This window comes from Drosophila ficusphila, unplaced genomic scaffold (assembly GCF_018152265.1).
Source record: "Drosophila ficusphila isolate 14025-0441.05 unplaced genomic scaffold, ASM1815226v1 contig_414, whole genome shotgun sequence".
NCBI classification, from domain to species: Eukaryota; Metazoa; Arthropoda; class Insecta; order Diptera; family Drosophilidae; genus Drosophila; species Drosophila ficusphila.
The window spans coordinates 16,237,726-16,255,151 of record NW_025064328.1 but is presented as its reverse complement, the minus strand read 5'-3'; the positions used below and the strand labels follow the sequence as shown (position 1 = coordinate 16,255,151).

General features: G+C 44.5%; 6 protein-coding genes across 13 annotated transcripts; 4 read left to right on the top strand and 2 right to left on the bottom strand.

Moving 5' to 3' along the window:
* Positions 1-24: 24 nt before the first annotated feature.
* LOC108093712 (EH domain-binding protein 1) lies at positions 25-8,253 on the top strand. Of its 7 annotated transcripts, none has more exons than XM_017193911.2 (14): positions 26-246; positions 733-986; positions 1,726-1,933; positions 1,995-2,176; positions 2,234-2,430; positions 2,952-3,816; positions 4,017-4,219; positions 4,281-4,669; positions 4,846-4,935; positions 5,368-5,682; positions 5,757-6,438; positions 6,985-7,081; positions 7,147-7,335; positions 7,396-8,253. In XM_017193911.2, exons 2-14 carry the CDS (start codon positions 883-885, stop codon positions 7,475-7,477), a joined length of 3,603 nt encoding a protein of 1,200 aa, XP_017049400.1. In that variant the 5' UTR covers positions 26-246; positions 733-882; the 3' UTR covers positions 7,478-8,253. The 7 variants fall into 7 exon arrangements, with proteins under 7 accessions (XP_043064212.1, XP_017049400.1, XP_017049401.1 ...); XM_017193912.2 differs by having other exon boundaries at positions 26-250; positions 3,018-3,816; XM_017193910.2 differs by having other exon boundaries at positions 26-250.
* A 69-nt stretch (positions 8,254-8,322) lies between these two features.
* Positions 8,323-10,690, bottom strand: LOC108093718 (inositol polyphosphate 5-phosphatase K). 2 transcript variants are annotated; one of them, XM_017193925.2, is made up of 3 exons: positions 9,638-10,690; positions 8,964-9,233; positions 8,323-8,890 (listed from the first exon to the last, which is right to left on the bottom strand). In XM_017193925.2, exons 1-3 carry the CDS (start codon positions 10,379-10,381, stop codon positions 8,861-8,863), a joined length of 1,044 nt encoding a protein of 347 aa, XP_017049414.1. In that variant the 5' UTR covers positions 10,382-10,690; the 3' UTR covers positions 8,323-8,860. The 2 variants fall into 2 exon arrangements, with proteins under 2 accessions (XP_017049414.1, XP_017049413.1); XM_017193924.2 differs by having other exon boundaries at positions 8,323-9,233; positions 9,638-10,689.
* A 150-nt stretch (positions 10,691-10,840) lies between these two features.
* LOC108093717 (nuclear inhibitor of protein phosphatase 1) lies at positions 10,841-12,490 on the top strand. The gene is made up of 5 exons (XM_017193922.2): positions 10,841-10,976; positions 11,038-11,252; positions 11,308-11,522; positions 11,581-12,160; positions 12,223-12,490. Exons 1-5 carry the CDS (start codon positions 10,948-10,950, stop codon positions 12,339-12,341), a joined length of 1,158 nt encoding a protein of 385 aa, XP_017049411.1. The 5' UTR covers positions 10,841-10,947; the 3' UTR covers positions 12,342-12,490.
* On the bottom strand, positions 12,405-14,093 carry LOC108093713 (probable asparagine--tRNA ligase, mitochondrial). Its single transcript, XM_017193917.2, has 3 exons — positions 13,904-14,093; positions 13,635-13,842; positions 12,405-13,575 (listed from the first exon to the last, which is right to left on the bottom strand). The coding sequence occupies exons 1-3, from the start codon at positions 14,027-14,029 to the stop codon at positions 12,491-12,493; spliced, it is 1,419 nt and encodes a 472-aa protein (XP_017049406.1). The 5' UTR covers positions 14,030-14,093; the 3' UTR covers positions 12,405-12,490.
* A 58-nt stretch (positions 14,094-14,151) lies between these two features.
* LOC108093715 (CAAX prenyl protease 1 homolog) lies at positions 14,152-15,788 on the top strand. The gene is made up of 2 exons (XM_017193920.2): positions 14,152-14,268; positions 14,419-15,788. Exons 1-2 carry the CDS (start codon positions 14,176-14,178, stop codon positions 15,679-15,681), a joined length of 1,356 nt encoding a protein of 451 aa, XP_017049409.1. The 5' UTR covers positions 14,152-14,175; the 3' UTR covers positions 15,682-15,788.
* A 65-nt stretch (positions 15,789-15,853) lies between these two features.
* Positions 15,854-17,422, top strand: LOC108093716 (CAAX prenyl protease 1 homolog). The gene is made up of 2 exons (XM_017193921.1): positions 15,854-16,041; positions 16,092-17,422. The coding sequence occupies exons 1-2, from the start codon at positions 15,940-15,942 to the stop codon at positions 17,331-17,333; spliced, it is 1,344 nt and encodes a 447-aa protein (XP_017049410.1). The 5' UTR covers positions 15,854-15,939; the 3' UTR covers positions 17,334-17,422.
* Positions 17,423-17,426: the final 4 nt, after the last annotated feature.

Here is a 17,426-nt window from a genome sequence, read left to right as displayed (position 1 = left end):
CTCACAAGCTATCGTAGCTTGCTCACCTCTGTTCAATATGCTCGCGACGGTAAAATTGAATCGAAGTGCGAAGTAAATCGGTGTGAATTTAATTATTCGCTGTAATGTGATAAAAAATAAACGGCTGCGATTGCTTGGGAGAAACGCGCTAATGTTCGGCGAACAGTGGCTCGAAACCGAAAGACCTTGAAACGAAATTGGAGACCAAAACAAAAGTGACGTCATAATGGTGCTATTTATGTATTTGTATGTACGTCTATGTATCGATACAAGTTTTGCTAAAATATTCGCCAGTGAGACGCAAACACACAAATACACGCCAGAACAATAATAGATAAAAACAAACTAGCAATAAGCTGTAATCTCTAAAGTATTTATAAGAAAATCAAGCGCTACAACAACAAGAACAACAAAGACGTAGTGACAACTAAAGGTCACAAAACAGCAAAAAACAAATACAGCACAAGAACTGTTTGCGCGTATGTGTGTGTGATGGTTTTTGAGCATTTTCGCAGACTACAAAGCAAGAAAATCGTTTCCAAAATATATACACATAAATATGTTTTCCGTTTTGTAGACTTTAACTTTCTGTTTGTTAAACTTAACAAAAAGATAAAAGATTGCACCTGCCTTTTTCTCTCATTTTGTTTTTGTGAATGAATTTTATAAAATTACCCAGAAATTTTGAAGCATATAACCAGGCGTTTTTATTGTATTTTTTTCTGTGCCCAGATCGCCTGCAGCAACAGTTGAGTGGTAAAAATGACAAAATAAATTAGTTACAGCAAGCTTAAACGATCGAAACGTGTACAATTTTTCTACAAACCTTAAGCCTTAAGAAATCGAACTTAAACAGTCCGACTACGGTTCGAGCCCGCTAAAATGGCCAGCGTGTGGAAGCGATTGCAGCGCAATTTCAAGCGCGCCGCAAAATTCCAGTTCACTGCATCGTACCACGATCTGCATCTGGAAACCACCGCCAAGTGGTAAGTGCCCTACAATAAAGTGGATTAATATTAATTCATTGGGGAATCGCTTTAAGTATCTATGTAGGTGTGGGTGGGGGCTTAAGTGCTTTTCAATTTAAGCGAAATAGTCGGCAATTGAAGCGGTTAACATTAAGTTTTTGTTAGAGAAATGGTATTAGGTTTTTCCTGTATGCTCATCTCCCTACTCTCTTGCCTATAAACTGTGGGAAATACTATTTTTCAATGGAAACCACAAATTTAGTTTAACCTTTGACAAATCAGTAAACATCAGTAAACATATCTTTTACCAAATAAGGCTAATTATATAGATTTATCTGCTTCTCTGCTGCTGATTCACTGATTCACTGCTTGTCATGCAAATAAAATTGAACGTACTGTTGCCCGCTTTTAAGCAGTTTGAATGTCTGTATAGCTTGTTTGAGATTACCCCGATTACCGAATTTTGATATCTTTGCAGTTACAAATGAACTCGTTCTTCCTGTTTACATAAAGTGTTTACTGTCGACATAAATTTAACAAAAATTCATCTCATTTATTTATCAACTGAAAAACCCACAAATGTACATACATATCACAAATCGCACAAACAGAAATGTTTATTCATGGTCATTTATATGTATATATATTTTATAAGTAAAAAAAAATGCCGAGTATGTTGTTTGAGCAGAGTTGAAAGAACTTTTGGAAACCATTTAAGCATGCAACTTTTAGTAATCATGTGATTGGCTTTTTCAAGGCGACCGTCAAACCTTTCGATTGTTTGGACCAGAAGATCTAGGCGAGTGGCCAGTGTTCCGCTGCCATGGGAGCCGGATATGATGAATCCCCTGGTGGGTAATATATCCTGGGCAGTGCCCGACAACCACACCATATCGGTCACCCTCTTTAAGGATCCCCGCACGCACGAGCTGGAGGACAAGGACTGGACGTTCGTCATCGAAGATGTGGGAAAATTACCTAACTAAATCCAGAATATCATCATTAACGAAAGATCATTTTTAATAGGTTACCCCAATGGGTAAGAAACGTGTGCTGGCCAATGCCAGCATTAATATGAGAAAGTATGCCAGCGTAGAATCCACTCAGCAGAGCTTTACTTTGAGTTTAAAGCCAGTCTCGAAAAAGATTACAGCTGCCAGTTTGGAACTGACAATAAGCTGTGTATTTTTAAGAGAAGGAAAGGCAACGTGAGTCTAATTATCCTTGTAAATATGCATGGGCTTGATGGCTTGTTTCCCTTTCAGAGACGAGGACATGCAGAGTGTTGTTTCCATGATGTCCGTAAACAACAACGATGTTGCACCTTTGGACGACTTGGAGGATATTCCCGATCTTGACAATTTTAGTGAAATTACGGACAACTTATATGACTTTACCCAGCAACTGGAGCAGATGACAACAAGCCTGAATGGCTGCATTGATGTGGCCACCCCTCAAAGTGGTAAGACCTTCTTTAAATATCCAAACATTATGTTTAATGTGCTAAAATTAAAGTATTTGTATTTGTTAGTATGTAAAAATGGACTAGATCGTATATGTATTATGTACTTGAAGTGCTAGTTATATCTGAAAACATTTTCAATTCGGTTTCGATAATAAATATCCATTTGGTTAAGTATGTCAAAGCCCTAGTAAATGTGTTTATTATGTATAGATCTATCTACGCATCTCGCAGATGCCATATATGTACTCTTCATCAATGATCACGCATGATCTAAACTACTGAAATCAAAATTCAACATTCTTTGAAACAATAACAAAACAATGGATTCTAATTATAGCATTTTAGCTGTAGATAATTTGTACAAACATTTCTCTGACTTAAAAAGAAATTATTTCCTTTCTATATCCCACAACATCTACAACACATCACGTATCTTGAATGATTTCCTGCAACTTGTAACTTGTGCGTAAATTGTAAATTGTTTTCTTTTTTGTTTTCTTTTGTTTGTAATTGTGTAGTACCTTCGTTATCTGAAGACCCAACCCCGTTGGCCGAGTCATTTAATCAATTGCATTTTGAACTAGACGCCGGCGGCGAACGGGAAGCTGCGAACAAGTTAGACTTGCCCACAGCTCCATCCGGTGGCTCCGGTGGCTCCAGTGGTGCCAGTGGTGCCGACGAGTCCCAGAAAACACCCAATGGACTGCAGCCCTTGGTGGACAATACGCCCATTAAGTCACCGGGTGAAGTAAAGCATCCCAAGCTGACACCTGTGGAGCCATTGAAACCGAAAACCAATGTGGCCTTTGAAAAAATGGTCACCTCGACGCCGCTTGAGCCCAAAGCAAGCAAAGAAGATGTAAAGCCAAAGAAGCAGAGGGCCCTATTCCTGCCCGAGAAAGAGGATGGAATGGATTTAAGGGTGGAAAGCTTGAAGGAGGACACGTCCAAGAGTCTGGACAACAATAGCACCACCAAGGAAAAGCCCCTCGAGGAGAGCAATTCCAGTAGGAGCGTACCCCCGGTGCTTGCTCCGAGTGCCAAGCGCTCCGAGCTGCAGCCCTTGAACTTAAAGAAGAGCTATGAATCCTCGCCGACACCCGCATCCGCACCCGCACCAGCACCAGCACCTGCACCCGCATCTGTGATAAACGAATCGATCGGTTCACAGTCTGGATTCAATACCTCTGGCTCGCTAAGCAACAGCCTGAAGCCCGTGGAGCGGATAGTGCTGAAGGAGAACACGCCTGGCCAGGATCTGCTGGAGTGGTGCAAAGAAGTTACCAAAGACTACCCCAATGTGAAGGTCACCAACCTGACGACCAGCTGGCGCAACGGAATGGCCTTCTGCGCTATCATTCATCATTTCGTGCCCGAGCTCATGTGAGTGCTTATGGTTTATTTGCATTCCTTACCAAAATGAGGTCACAAAAGATATCAAGATAATGCAAATTATAATTAATTGGTGACACTATCTGATTCGTTTTTCCTTAAGAGGAACAGATAAATCACCTCAAATTTATTGATCTTTGTGAATTGGGTAATCTCTTAACCGTCTTATCGTTAATCCCTTTTAATTTTAGTGACATGACCGAGTTAAGTGCCCATGAGGTGGTAGGAAACTGCAAAATCGCCTTCGATGCGGCGGAATCGTTGGGAATTCCCCGTGTTATTGAGCCTCGTGACATGAATCTGTTGACAGTACCAGATAAATTGGCCGTTATGACTTATTTGCATCAATTGAGGGCGCATTTCACTGGCAAGCAGTTGCAGATCGAACAAATTGGTAAGCCATTGCATTGCATTACATATATTGCATTTGATTTACTTACGAACCAACCTGTTAGGCTCTACGGCAGATGAGTCGAGTTACGTGATTGGAAACTACAAGTCGGACAACTTGTCCCAGAATCGGATCAATTTCTCGCACCTGAAGACGCAGCTGTTGCACCAAAACTCCTTTGACGATGAGATATACGGGCAAAATAAATCAGAGCAACTGTCGCCCACAAGCAAAAAGGATGTTAAGAATTTGATTCTAAACAACTCGAAGAACATACTGGACAAGGTCCTGTCGCCCACGAAGGACAAGAACTCAATTAACGCATCGCAGCATACCCATCAGTCGTCGGTGCTTAGCTGCCAGACGCCGCCGCCGCTGGAGGAAACCCAGGAATCCTTTGAACGGCCACAATCGGTAGCCAAGGAGAACCTTATAGATCCCCAGGCGGCCAGTGTGAGTAAAAAGCCAGGATTACACTTGCCACGTTAAGTTGAAGTTATCCATTGAGTTGTTGCTTTGGCTTTAGCGTTTTATTTATTTATCTAATTTGCAGTTGATTTCCGAGAGCTTTTCAGTTTTGTATATACTTGGTTTCCTTGTTTTTGCTTTATTTTTGGTTTGTTTTGTAGCGAATATTAACGCGCCACAAGCTGATGACCGAAAAGGCCAAGCTGATGATGGAAAAGCTTAAGCTTTACAATACCAGCGATGCGAACGACGTAAGTAGCTTTTTGCTAGAGACGCAGTCCGCCGCACGCAGCGCAGCTTATCTCTTGCATGTCTTGTTGTTTAATTTGATTATTATTATTAAGTATTATACAAATATAAACAAACAATTGAAATATCTTCCAATCGAAACGTATTTAGAGAATCTGTTTTAAGTTTACCTAGCGCGCACTCTACTAGTGCATTCAGAAGTGTAAACTAAACTTGCTTAAAATGGTAGTGTTAGCTGATAGAAATCAAATGAAACTGTATGAATTGTTTATAAGTATCCATATGGTGAACTAAAGTTCAGGACTGGCCAATAATTTTAAAGGTGTTTATTACACTTTCTAAGAAACGCCGATTTCCTGTGTACTTATGTACTTTATAAAAGCCAATTTAGCGCAAATGTTCACTCAGTTGTTCCGATGTCTTTTCCCTGGCAGGAGGATCGTCAGCAGCGGCAGCAACGCTTGCGGGAGCAGGCCCGTCTCATCCTGGAGACACGTGTGAGGGGCGGCGGCGGCGGCTCCATCGAGAGTCCCACCAGCCCCACCAGGCCCAAACTGGAGCGCACCATTTCCCCGATCCATAACGGAGCCGAAGAGTTCTACAAGGAGCACGGGAAGAAGCTGGATACCAAGGAGCCGGTCAGTCCTAGTCATAGGTTAAGCGATTCGAAGGGCCTGGGTCACAATGGCAGTCCCCTGCAGTCGTTTAACGCAATCGTGGAACGCATCTCACCAAAGCACGAGAAGAGGGTAAGCTGATGCAGTTGCCTAGCAAAATTATACCCTTTGATTGACAGTAATAACTTACTTCGGAACTCTTGCAGGGCGACAAGCTGTCCTACATTGAGTCCGAGCTGGAAGCCCTCGAACGGGAGCAGGAGGCCATTGACCAGAAGGCCAGCAGTCTGGAGGCCAAGCTGCGTGCCGTGATGGGCGGTAATCCAAGTAATAACCGCCGGGGTGGCGCTAGCAATGGCAACCCCTTCCTTAGGCTAATCCGAAATAGTATTGGTGGTGGTGATGTGATACGAATCAAGCTGCTCGACTCGGATGACGAGAGTCTGTTTGGTGGAGGTGCTGGTAGCGGTGGCGGTGGTAGCGGAGCATGCAGCGACGAGGACGACGACCGGGACACGTCCAGCGAGAGTGACTGCAACTTCGGCGACGAGTTGCGCACGCGTCTGCGCCCGCGGCCCCGCTCCCAGTCGTGTTTTGTGAATGTGAACAAGAACCATCCATCGACCATTGCTACGTCCGCTCATCTGCGCCCGCATCATGTGCATCATGTTGTGCCCTACACCCACATGCTAGACAGTTCCCCGTCGGCGCTCTCCTCGCAGCAGTCCTCCTGTGATAACCTGCCCACGCGCAGTGACGATGACGAGGAACTGGCGCTGGCGGCCACCGGTCGTGCGGCCTCCCTACGGCGGCAGCAGGATCGCCATAGGCGACGCCGTCGGCGGCGGGAGCGGCGCTCCCATTTGTTGAACAGTCCCAGTCATTGTGGTAAAGTGCGGCCCATCCTCTCATGCCTGATTCATTGAGCTGCTCTGCTAATCGCTTCTGCCGATGCACTGCCACGCCTCTCCGCCCGACTGCCCGCCCAGATTGCCCGCTCGCCTCTCTCAACCGCATCCACTCGCTCATCCTCTGTGCCGTTTGTTTGTTCTATTTAATGTCTGTGTTTGCTTGTAAACGAGGACGGGCAGCCGCTCCAAGTTGTGTTTAACTATGTTTGGACTAGGTTCTAACCGTTCCGATATTACGCTCACTAATCACAGAGTCCACGCTCTGCTGCAGCTTTTGAAAACGCCAAAGGACGCCTGAATAGACTAAAAGCAAGCACGAAAGGCCTGTTCTGATTCCTATTTTAGTAAAATGTATTATTAAAGTGTTCTTAACCTCTATTGAAGAAAAATATTGTAATATAATGTATGTATGTATGATTTCAGTAACAAAATCAGAACAGGCCAGCAAAATTAATCTTAGTATTTCACAAACAAAAACCCCCATCAATGTCTGTCGATAATAAGTCGCGTATGCATTCCACAGAGACCGAGGAAACGGAGGAACAACTGCTATCGCAATGGTTTACGCTGGTCAACAAGAAGAATGCCCTCCTCCGGCGACAAATGCAACTGAATATACTGTAAGTTTGCCTTTAAACACGCTATCAGTTTGGTGTCTTATCATGAGGCTATTTTTACCCTTTAGCGAACAAGAGAAAGACTTGGAGCGAAAGTATACGATGCTGAATCAGGAGCTGCGGGCGGCGCAATCTGTGGAGGACTGGCGCAAGACGGAAGTGCAGCGAGAGAAGGAGCGGCTTCTGCTCGAGGAGCTGATGACGATTGTTGACAAGCGAGACCAGTTGGTTCAGCATCTGCACAACCAGGAGATAGCGTAAGTTTAATCTGAATAAAAGCTTTTCACTTATAGAAAATAATCCGCTGGCTATTTTAGGATCGAGGACGATCAGGAAATCGCTAGGAAACTGGAGCATGTGGACATCAGCGGTGAAAAAGACAAATGTGTTCTACAATAGAAATCGAAATTAACAAAACCTGACTGGAGATTATACTTACACTCAATCTTATCTATGTAACTAGTTAGATAACAACTATCTATGTTCGGTGACACGTGGTAAGGTCGCGTGGTTTCTGTGGTTCGGTGTCGCTTCTTATGCAATCGTTATATCCAACGACAACAAATACTTGGACCACTTGGTATGGTTAAAAAACAAAGTATACTGTGAAAAACAATGGCTTTTGTATTAAGCAAAGAAATTCAAAGAAATATGAACAAAACGTCCGTTAGTAAACTAAGTAACAAAAATCGAGAACACTTCGAAAGGGACAATTTATACACCTATGTATTTATGATAATCAGATATTGAGAATACTTTTAATCCTATTGTGTTGACTCAGTTCGTTTCATGTTTTGTTGTTGTGCCATCTGAACCACACCTGAAGTATATCCTGAACGCAAAGATGTGAGATAAGGAATTGAGGAGGCAATTTTACGTTAGCTTTCAATTAAGCATTTATCCCACATAAACTAGAAACGCTTTATCCAAAAATACACATATATATTTATGAATTACCTTAATGCAAGGACCCATCTTACCATAGTTAAGTTAAGCAATGCGCTTTAAAAATAATTTAAAGGTGGCTTATCTACTTATACAACATAACTTTTTATTTAATTTGCCCAGGTGAATGTATAAAGAACTGTTCAACCCAAGGATTCTAGCTAATAAAGAATAGAGAATGCTGATGACAGTCATTAGCATCGAATAATAAACCCAAAAACAAGTCTATTTATTTATTCTTTGTTTATTTATGTTTTTCTCAGAATAGATTGGTAATCACAATAAAATCATGAGTCAAATCGAGAGGTAACAGTTTTTTTATTCGACCAACAAGTTTTTGTACAAAAATACATTTGTTTATTACGATGAAATAATCAACTTAAACAGAATCTCACATTAATTGACTGATACTAAGTATGTGTATATATTTTTGCTACTTGAATTCTACGTATGATATATTTATTCTTGAATCACTCGAGAATTGTTTTTTGTATTGCTTAATTAGCTGAGATTCCATCACATTTGCACTTGATATTACTTTCGTTTCTCTGGTTCCTTCTGCAAGGAAGTCTTTTAATTACTCCACAACTCTTCTATAGATCTAAAAGCATTCAACAAAATTTGTATACCCTTGCAGAGGGCATTATAGTTTTAATCAGAAGTTTGCTAAACACTCAAGGTGTGTTAATTTCATTAAAATCGGACAACTATATTTTTTAACTGTCATAGGAAAAATTGGTAAAAATATGTAATGACTGCAAGGGTATATAAGCTTCGGCTTGCCGAAGCAAGCTAGTTTTGATGTTAAGTTTAAAATTGAGTGACGTCATGGCGGCGCTACCATTGCTCAAGTTCAGCGTTAAATAACTACAAAGAAGCGAAATCAAAGTTGAAAATACGGCAAAGCTACAAACAGCACAAAAACGAAGGTAAGACTAACATTTGGAACCGTTGGACGAGAAGCAGCTCCGTGTGTCATTTCGTAGAGTTCCTCATCAGTAAGAGTTTGGTTGGCCGCCTCGACCTTGTAGTTAAAAGTGGCCGATACGGGTTTGTGGTCAGAGAGGGTGTAGTCCATGTGAGACTGATAAGACAGCTGGTTGGCACTCAGGGTAATGCCCGGATAAATGTTGCTCTGCACGCGATGCAAAATCCTATCACACCAGGCGGGCCTTCGCTTCAAGTTGTAATCACTGGTGCCTTCCACGAACTGGAATTAAATTCAAGTTGACATTTAATGGGTACTTGAGATAAGGCGAAAAAATTGATTTCTTAATTTCAGTCTAGCTTAATTCAATAAAATGATTCGCTACTAGAGTGACTAAGTACGGCTATGCCTTTTTTTTTTGTTTTCAAACATTAAAGCAGATAACGTTGGAGGAAAGGCAAACAATTCTATTAATTAGTCGCTTTGATAGGGGATTTCCTAACATCGTCTACAAAGAATATATAATTAGATAAACTGCTTATAAAGGAAATGAAAAATTATTTTTAAAATAAGACGGTTTAAAGTGTACTTTGATACCTCTCCCAACGCATATAAATTTGGATTAAAAAGATCGAGAAACAAATATCTACTTTATTGAAGATAAGATATTGAAACTTAATTATTACCTTAAAAGTGGGAGGAAAGTTTGGCTGCTGCTCCTCTAAGAGGCTGAAAGCGTTGCCCTTTTCCCGCAGCAGGTTTAACTGGTCCAATTGGAGCAGATCTGCATAGCGCATGTTCTCCACATCCGTACGCACATCCCAGGCGGACATGTCCCCGGACAGACGGAAGTTTAGATCCCCGAACCAGAAGACGAGGTCGTGATCGAAGATCCGCGGATAACCCTGGGCACTGTACTTGTGGTTGTCCACGATCTGGTGGTAGTCCTCGATGCGCTCCTTCAGCTTATCGTCGTGGGCAGCCAGGTGGGAGCAGACGAAGGCCACTCCGGTTCCGTACAAGGACAGCCGAATGCTCACGGCTCCCTTGTTGCCCCAGAGACCACCCAATCCCGTGCGCGTGGCTTCCGACTCGATGTTCTTCATGTGAGGAATATGCTTGTGCTGGGCAAACATAGTAATGAGGATTCCCTGCAGCTGCTTCGAGTCCAACTTGACGAACTGGTGATCATTCAAAGCGTCTGCGATCTTTAGGACCCACGGATCGTCCTGAAAGATTTTCAGCACCTGAGAGGTGCTCACCTCCTGAAAGCCGATCACATAGATGTCGGGCAGTTGGTTTTCTGGACAGCTGGTGGTTCCATTTAGGGATAACAGCGAAGTCAGATCCTGATCCCGCGGCGAGTGGGTTCCCACATTCCAAGTCAGCAGAAAGATGCACAGATCCGCAATCGCCGTAGTCGCAATCATTTTTCCGTCCGCTAATTATCTATGAATAATACTTGTGGCTATGGACGTCACAAGGCAGCACAATAGATGATTTCACGGGCATCCAAAACAGGTTTACGGTTTTGACAGCTTCAAAAAATAAAAGCTAAGGAGTGACATTCGCGCACTAGTTTAATTTATGTAACAATTTTTTATTTAACGCTAATTAGTTGAGCCTCTTTAATTGGATTAACAATACTTAGTTCCATATATTATTTTTAGAATTGTCAGTTGGGGGCGTGCGTTATTTATGTTTTTGTTGTCTTTCTGTTACTTTTGGCAAGTGTGACCGTAACAAGACCTTCAAAATATACCATCGAAAGCTGCCAGAAATAAACCAAATTTTTCCATTAGACATCTTTCTTGTTAAACATTAAATTCACAAAAGCAAGCCCTTATTATTATTGGTTTATAAAAGCCGATACTATCGAAACTGTCGCACCAAAAAATTTTTTGTGTACACATTGGCCGGCTGCAAAGGATTTTGCATAAAAATAAACAAATTTGGTTTCAACTAATTTTTGTAACGTTAACCAGAAGTTTAACACATGGCTAACAGCTACGACATACCCAGTTGGTGGGTTTATAAAGAAAACAACCAGTTTTTTCCAAAAACATGTAATTTGTGGTCGTTATAGGGCCGGCAAACCGCCCACTGGTTTGCATCTGGATGTTCTGAAGGACGACAAACTGGTCCAGAAACTGATGGTGGATGAGAAAAGGTGCTATTTATTTGGACGCAACAGCCAGATGAACGACTTTTGTATAGACCATGCCTCCTGTTCGCGAGTCCACTCGGCATTTGTTTACCACAAGCACCTGAACATAGCCTACCTCGTGGATTTGGGGTCCAGTGAGTGGTCTCATCCTGAATCTAGGAAGATTAATGTATAAAATATATTCTTCAGCTCATGGCACCTTTATTGGAACACTTAGATTGGAGGCGCACAAGCCCACACAGTTGCAGATCAATAGCACCTTCCATTTTGGGGCTTCTACCAGGAACTACATACTCAGGGAGCGACCCTCGGGTCACCACAGCAACATCATGGAGGACCTGCCGCTCAGTGAAACCAGTGACGGAGCTCTGCTAGGCCTGCCCGAAAGCCAAACCGAATTAGATGTGGGTTAAATACTGAAACTCCTTTGCCATGTTAATGAACCTATGCTCTTCCCTCCAGAATCTCACAGAGTATAACACGGCCCACAATCGGCGCATCTCAATGCTGGGCATCGATGATGACACCAATATGCGGAAGCAAAACGCTTTAAAGCAGGGTCGTCGCATCCGAAATGTCACGTTTAACGACGAGGAGATCGTCATCAATCCTGAAGATGTAGACCCTAATGTGGGACGGTTTAGGAACCTCGTGCAAACCACCGTGGTGCCCGCGAAACGGGCTCGCTACGATGTCAACCACATGGGCATCCATTCGGGCAGTAGCCTGTCGAGTGTCAATGCCGCCCATGCCCACCAGATGTTCCAGCAGAGTTTGGCGGATATGAAGCACCAGCAGCAGCAGCACAGAGAAATGCCTCCGCCCAACGCGGTGCCCCACTCGCCAACTAATTCGCTGTATCAGGGACTACCGGCAGAAATGCATGGCAAGGGTGATCTTGAGCCGATTTCGCCGCTGAGCATTGGCTCCAAGTTAGGCCTGTTGCTGCCAAATCCTGCGCCCGAAGTGATGCCCGTCTTTGATGAGGCTGTGGAGCCCACCTCGACTTTGGCCCAAAAGTTGGCAGTCGCCAATGCGAATGGTAATTACTAAGGCGACAAACCTTTATAAACTCCTTTCCTAACTTTTTTTTTTTAATTTTAGTGCGTCGCTATGGCGAGGATCACGACTCCAGTGGTGAGGGCGATGCCCTGTGTCCACAGAAAAAGAAATATGCCAAGGAAGCCTGGCCTGGTCGTAAGCCCATGTTGGGGCAGCTGTAAAGGCTTGCCTGAAAAATTGCGCCAATAATTTTATATTAGATCGAACATACAATTTCCTAAAGCTTATGATTATAAACATACTCCAAAGTAATATACGTTTATTACACTTTTAACAACAATAAACCGAATTATTTTACACCTATAATGAATCACATCTTGCAGCTGTGCGGATACCTAGGAAAGGGTATCACATCTCGGATATTTTTGACACCCGTGACCAGCTGCAAATAACGCTCGAAGCCCATGCCAAAACCGCCAGTTTTAATTCCCCCGTACTTTCGAAGGTCAACGTACCAGGACAGGTCCTTAGGCAGTTGGGGATGAGCATTTAAGATCGCTGGATCGCTTTCACGCAGGCTTCCTCCGCATAATTCACCAACAGCTGGCATTAGAAGATCCAGGGCATGGACTCGATTGGGATTTGCGCGGGAGACTTTCATGTAGAAAGGCTTTTGCTGAGCAGGCCAATCCACAACGAATACAGGAGCGCCGCAATGAGCCACAAGAAACAGTTCCTGGTCCTTGGAGAAACCCTCACTGAGGCTTATGGGGGTCTTTAGAGAATCCTTGTTTTCTTGCAGCACTTGAAGAGCTTCATCGTAACTTATGATCTTCCAGGGGACTTCTAGCCAAGGGAGATCTAAGGTGGAGTTTAAGTTTTTCTGACAAAAATGTATATCCTCAGATCTAGTTTCCAGCAAGCGATTTGTTACGAACTTGAGCATCCGTTCAATAAACTGCGCAAGCTTCTCCAAGTCCTCCATATGGGCAAGTTCCGCTTCGAACATGTAGAACTCGGCTAAATGCAGTGGGGACTTGGAGTTTTCCGCTCGGAAGGCCGGAGAAAGGGTATATGTATTACCCAGACCATAAGTCATGGCCTCCAAGTGCAGTTGTCCGGAGACGGTCAGGAACACCTTGTTATCGAAATAGCTCTGCTCTACGGGAACGTTCGGTCTGGACATCTGTTTGAGCAGAGCTTCTGAATCTGGTTGAACGCGGAATACTTCTCCTGCTCCCTCGCAATCATTGGTGGTCAGCAGAGGAGTGTTGATCTGCACGAAATCCAGCTCATCCATGTAGTCATGAATGGCTTTCTGAGCCTTGTGCCTGATTCTCATCTGGGCGGCTATAAAATCAACGCGGGAACGCAGATGCAAGTGTTCGCGGACATATTCTGGTGGATGTTTTTGTTTTGGACTGAAGGGATAGCCTTCCTGTAGTCGTCCTTCAGCTGGAGGTGGTAATAAAGACTTTGCATGGTATCTAAATCTTTATGATACTAATAGTTACCCAACATTTCCACATGATCCGCATGCAGCTCATAGTTGCCGCTCGGAGCCACTTGGATTTGACCCACTGCGGAAATGACGCTGCCTGGAGCTAGATGCTGGTTTTCCGGAGTCCGTGGCACAACCACCTGGAACCTGTTGCTAGAAGACCCATCATTTAGGTCCAGGAAGGTATTGTTCTTCAGCCGGCGAACATTTTTGATCCAGCCCTTTTTGAATTGAGTTTTTGTGTATGAAAAAAACGTGAAAACTGTTAATTATCGGCCCTACCTGAATACTCAAAGAGTCGCCAGGCTTGTGGGATTTTGCAACTTGCGCTATACGTTCGGTTTTGCTGTAAAATCGCCTTAAAAATAACATTTTTTGTTTTATTTTGATTCGCCCGATAGCCAGCATTGCCTTTCTATCGAAGTTCGATAACGAAGCCGACAAAGTTTTGTGATTTTATAACGGTCGAGCGTCGGCCACACCACTCTGACAAATCGTCATTGGGCGCTTGTAAAATTCCAGTTTTATTAGTTTTAATGAAATAGCATTTAAATATGTCTTCATTGGACGCAGACACTGTGCTGCTTAGCATTCTGTTGCTGGTTGTTATTGAAAATGCCCTGGAGATTTATATTTCGCTGCGGCAGGTAAGTTTTCCCTTGCCGGCTCGTGCGAGTGAGATGGCGATATTTGGCGAGGAATTTTATCAATGCGGTTGATAAAATTAGAGTCGCAAATGTTAATTGGCATCACGGAATGTCCCCGTTAAATGCTTTCCCCTCTCTATTCGCCACTAGGTGAAAGTGTATCGCACTGCACTGAAGGTGCCCGTAGAACTGACGTCACATATGGGCGAGGACACGTTTCACAAGGCGAGGAAATATGGTTTGGATCAGGAGAACTTCGGCATCTTCAAGGCGGTGGTCATGGATGTGGGTCTGCTCTGTCTGGAGCTGTACATCGGCCTGATCGCCCTGCTTTGGCAGCTGTCGGTGGAGCTGGTGGATCGCCTGCAATGGGACTCGAAGAATGAGATCATCGTCAGCTGCGTCTTTGTCCTGATCTCAAATGTGTTGAGCACATTCAAGGGACTGCCTTTCAAGATATACAAGATATTCGTGCTGGAGGAGACGCACGGATTCAACAAGCAGACTGCGCGATTTTTCGCCTGGGATCAGCTCAAGGGTTTCCTGGTCACCCAGGTTCTGATGATTCCCATCACCGCGGCCATTATTTTCATTGTCCAGCGCGGCGGCGACAACTTTTTCATCTGGTTGTGGATCTTCACCGGTGTAATATCACTGGTTCTTCTCACATTGTATCCGATTTTCATTGCCCCCTTGTTCGACAAGTATACTCCGCTGGAGAAGGGAGCTTTGAGGCAATCCATCGAGGATCTGGCTGCCTCGCTGAAGTTCCCGCTCACCAAGCTTTTTGTGGTGGAGGGATCTAAGCGATCCTCCCATAGCAATGCCTACTTCTATGGTCTCTGGAACTCAAAAAGAATTGTGCTCTTTGACACGCTGCTGTTGAACAAAGGTAAATCGGACGACTCTGAACTCTCCGAAGACGAAAAAGGAAAAGGCTGCACCGACGAGGAGGTGCTGGCTGTTTTGGGACACGAGCTGGGCCACTGGAAGCTGGGACACGTCACCAAAAACATAATCATCATGCAGGTTCATCTCTTCCTTATGTTCCTGGTCTTCGGAAATGTCTTCAAGTATCCTCCTTTCTACGTGGCCATGGGATTCCAGCCAGGCACCCGCCCAATCCTCGTGGGCTTGCTGATTGTTTTTACCTATGTTCTGGCCCCCTACAACGCACTAATGAACTTCGCGATGACGATCTTGTCGCGACGATTCGAGTACCAGGCCGATGAGTTCGCTTTTAAGCTGGGATTCGCTGAGCAGTTGGGTCAGGCACTCATTAAACTGAACGTGGACAACCTTGGCTTTCCTGTGTACGATTGGCTGTACTCCACCTGGAATCACTCACATCCGACTTTGCTCCAGCGGCTGAATCGGCTCAAGGAGCTCAAAGAAGAAAAGAAACTGAACTAAGACAGCTGGCATCATACAAGACCAAAGTTTACACTGTTCCCTTTTGTTTTAACGTACAAAAAATAAAGTAAGGGGCTTACCCTAAAAAAATTTTGAAGACTGTGTAATTAGACAACCCTTGTTTTGAAGATTTTAAACATGTATTCTGGTAGTTTAAAATCCTTCTATCAGAACCCAGCCGAATATGATTCCCTAACGGAGCTTAAAAATTTTAAAAAATATGCCTAATATGTCAAACTGCTGTCAGAGGAACCTAAAATGTCTGCAAACTTTTGGGACGATCCAATAGTAATACTCTACATAATCATCGCGTTTTTAGTGCTGGACAATCTGTGGGCCACTTATCTACTGCTTCGCGACGTAAGTCATGCTGGTGTCCTGGTATTTTAGAACAACATTTAATCTTACAGATTCGAGTGGCGTACAAAACGGATAGGGTACCGACTGTGATTAGTCCCTACTTGCCGCAGGATCTCTACGACAAGATGCGTGTTTACAAGATCCACAAGGGATGGTTTACTATTGTCAACACCTTACTAACTGTGGTTATCATCGGCATCCTGGAGCTCTACTTCGGCTTCTACGCCTGGCTGTATGGGGTGGCTGGCAAGTGCGCCATGGCCAAGTGGATGGAGCACGAGGCATGCGTCTCCGTGATCTTCGTGCTCTTCCTGAGCTTGTACTTATGGCTCAAGAGCCTTCCGGCCACGTTCTACGAGATGCTGTGCATCAAGAGCCTGTACACCAGGGCGAAACCACCGTGCCTAACTCGCATCTGTCGCTTTGTCTTCGACGTGATTTTGGGAGTGGTGCTCACCACCTTGGTGGTGGTTGCCTTGGTGTACATGTTCCTCGCCATGGGACCATATGCTCCGCTGGGATTGTACGGCCAATCGCTGATCCTGACCTTCGTCGTGATTCTGCTGATTCCGTTTCTGATTGATCCTTTTGTGGGCAAGCGGGTACCTCTGGAAAACTCAGGCCTACGTAACCAACTGGAGAACCTTACAAGTCAGGTTGGCTTTCCTATGAGCCAGGTGCGCATCATTCGGGTGCACGATCCTAACACGGGAAGCAACGCCTTTTTCTACGGATGCTGCTGCCTCAAGAGGATCGTGATCTTTGACACGCTACTGCTGAATAGGGGCAGGCGTGATCTCTCCCAGCTGCCGCCAGAGGATGTGGGTAAGGGACTGTCGGATGCCCAGGTGACGGCTGTTGTGGCCCACGAACTCGGTCACTGGCACAACGGGCACTTTTACAAGGCGATCCTGGCGTTCCAAGTACATCTTATACTGACAATCCTACTGTTTGCGCTCTTGTTCCCGCATGGGCCCATCTACCAGGCTGTGGGATTCGCTCCCGGGGTGCAGCCCATCGTCGTTGGAATCTTCCTCATCTTTGGCTTCATACTGACGCCGTACATGACGCTGGCCAACTTTTGCATGCTGAGTATGACACGCTGCTTTGAGTACCAGGCGGATGAGTTCGCCTATCGACTCGGATACTCGGGAGAGCTTGGTCAGGCGTTGCTCAAGCTGTACGCGGACAACCTGGCCTTCCCCGTCTCGGACCGCTGCTACTCCAGCTGGAACCACACTCACCCCACGATGCTGGACCGTCTGGGTCGCCTGGCGGAACTTCGACGTTAGGCGTTACATGACTTCGGTTCGCTTTTTTGAAACACAGTAGGTTCTGATTGAGTTATCTGGCTTGGGTAATATAGATATATATTTTGCAACCGC

Coding starts and splice junctions, on each gene's coding strand:
- LOC108093712 (XM_017193911.2), top strand. CDS start 883: ATGGCCAGCGTGTGGAAGCGATTGCAGCGCAATTTCAAGCGCGCCGCA. Junction 987..1,725: donor CTGGAAACCACCGCCAAGTG/GTAAGTGCCCTA, acceptor GGCTTTTTCAAG/GCGACCGTCAAACCTTTCGA. Junction 7,336..7,395: donor CTGCACAACCAGGAGATAGC/GTAAGTTTAATC, acceptor TGGCTATTTTAG/GATCGAGGACGATCAGGAAA.
- LOC108093718 (XM_017193924.2), bottom strand. CDS start 10,381: ATGATTGCGACTACGGCGATTGCGGATCTGTGCATCTTTCTGCTGACT. Junction 9,234..9,637: donor ACTTTCCTCCCACTTTTAAG/GTAATAATTAAG, acceptor ATTTAATTCCAG/TTCGTGGAAGGCACCAGTGA.
- LOC108093717 (XM_017193922.2), top strand. CDS start 10,948: ATGGCTAACAGCTACGACATACCCAGTTG. Junction 11,523..11,580: donor AAAGCCAAACCGAATTAGAT/GTGGGTTAAATA, acceptor TCTTCCCTCCAG/AATCTCACAGAGTATAACAC. Junction 12,161..12,222: donor GGCAGTCGCCAATGCGAATG/GTAATTACTAAG, acceptor TTTTAATTTTAG/TGCGTCGCTATGGCGAGGAT.
- LOC108093713 (XM_017193917.2), bottom strand. CDS start 14,029: ATGCTGGCTATCGGGCGAATCAAAATAAAACAAAAAATGTTATTTTTA. Junction 13,843..13,903: donor GCGACTCTTTGAGTATTCAG/GTAGGGCCGATA, acceptor CAATTCAAAAAG/GGCTGGATCAAAAATGTTCG. Junction 13,576..13,634: donor GGATCATGTGGAAATGTTGG/GTAACTATTAGT, acceptor TACCACCTCCAG/CTGAAGGACGACTACAGGAA.
- LOC108093715 (XM_017193920.2), top strand. CDS start 14,176: ATGTCTTCATTGGACGCAGACACTGTGCTGCTTAGCATTCTGTTGCTG. Junction 14,269..14,418: donor TTTATATTTCGCTGCGGCAG/GTAAGTTTTCCC, acceptor ATTCGCCACTAG/GTGAAAGTGTATCGCACTGC.
- LOC108093716 (XM_017193921.1), top strand. CDS start 15,940: ATGTCTGCAAACTTTTGGGACGATCCAATAGTAATACTCTACATAATC. Junction 16,042..16,091: donor CTTATCTACTGCTTCGCGAC/GTAAGTCATGCT, acceptor TTAATCTTACAG/ATTCGAGTGGCGTACAAAAC.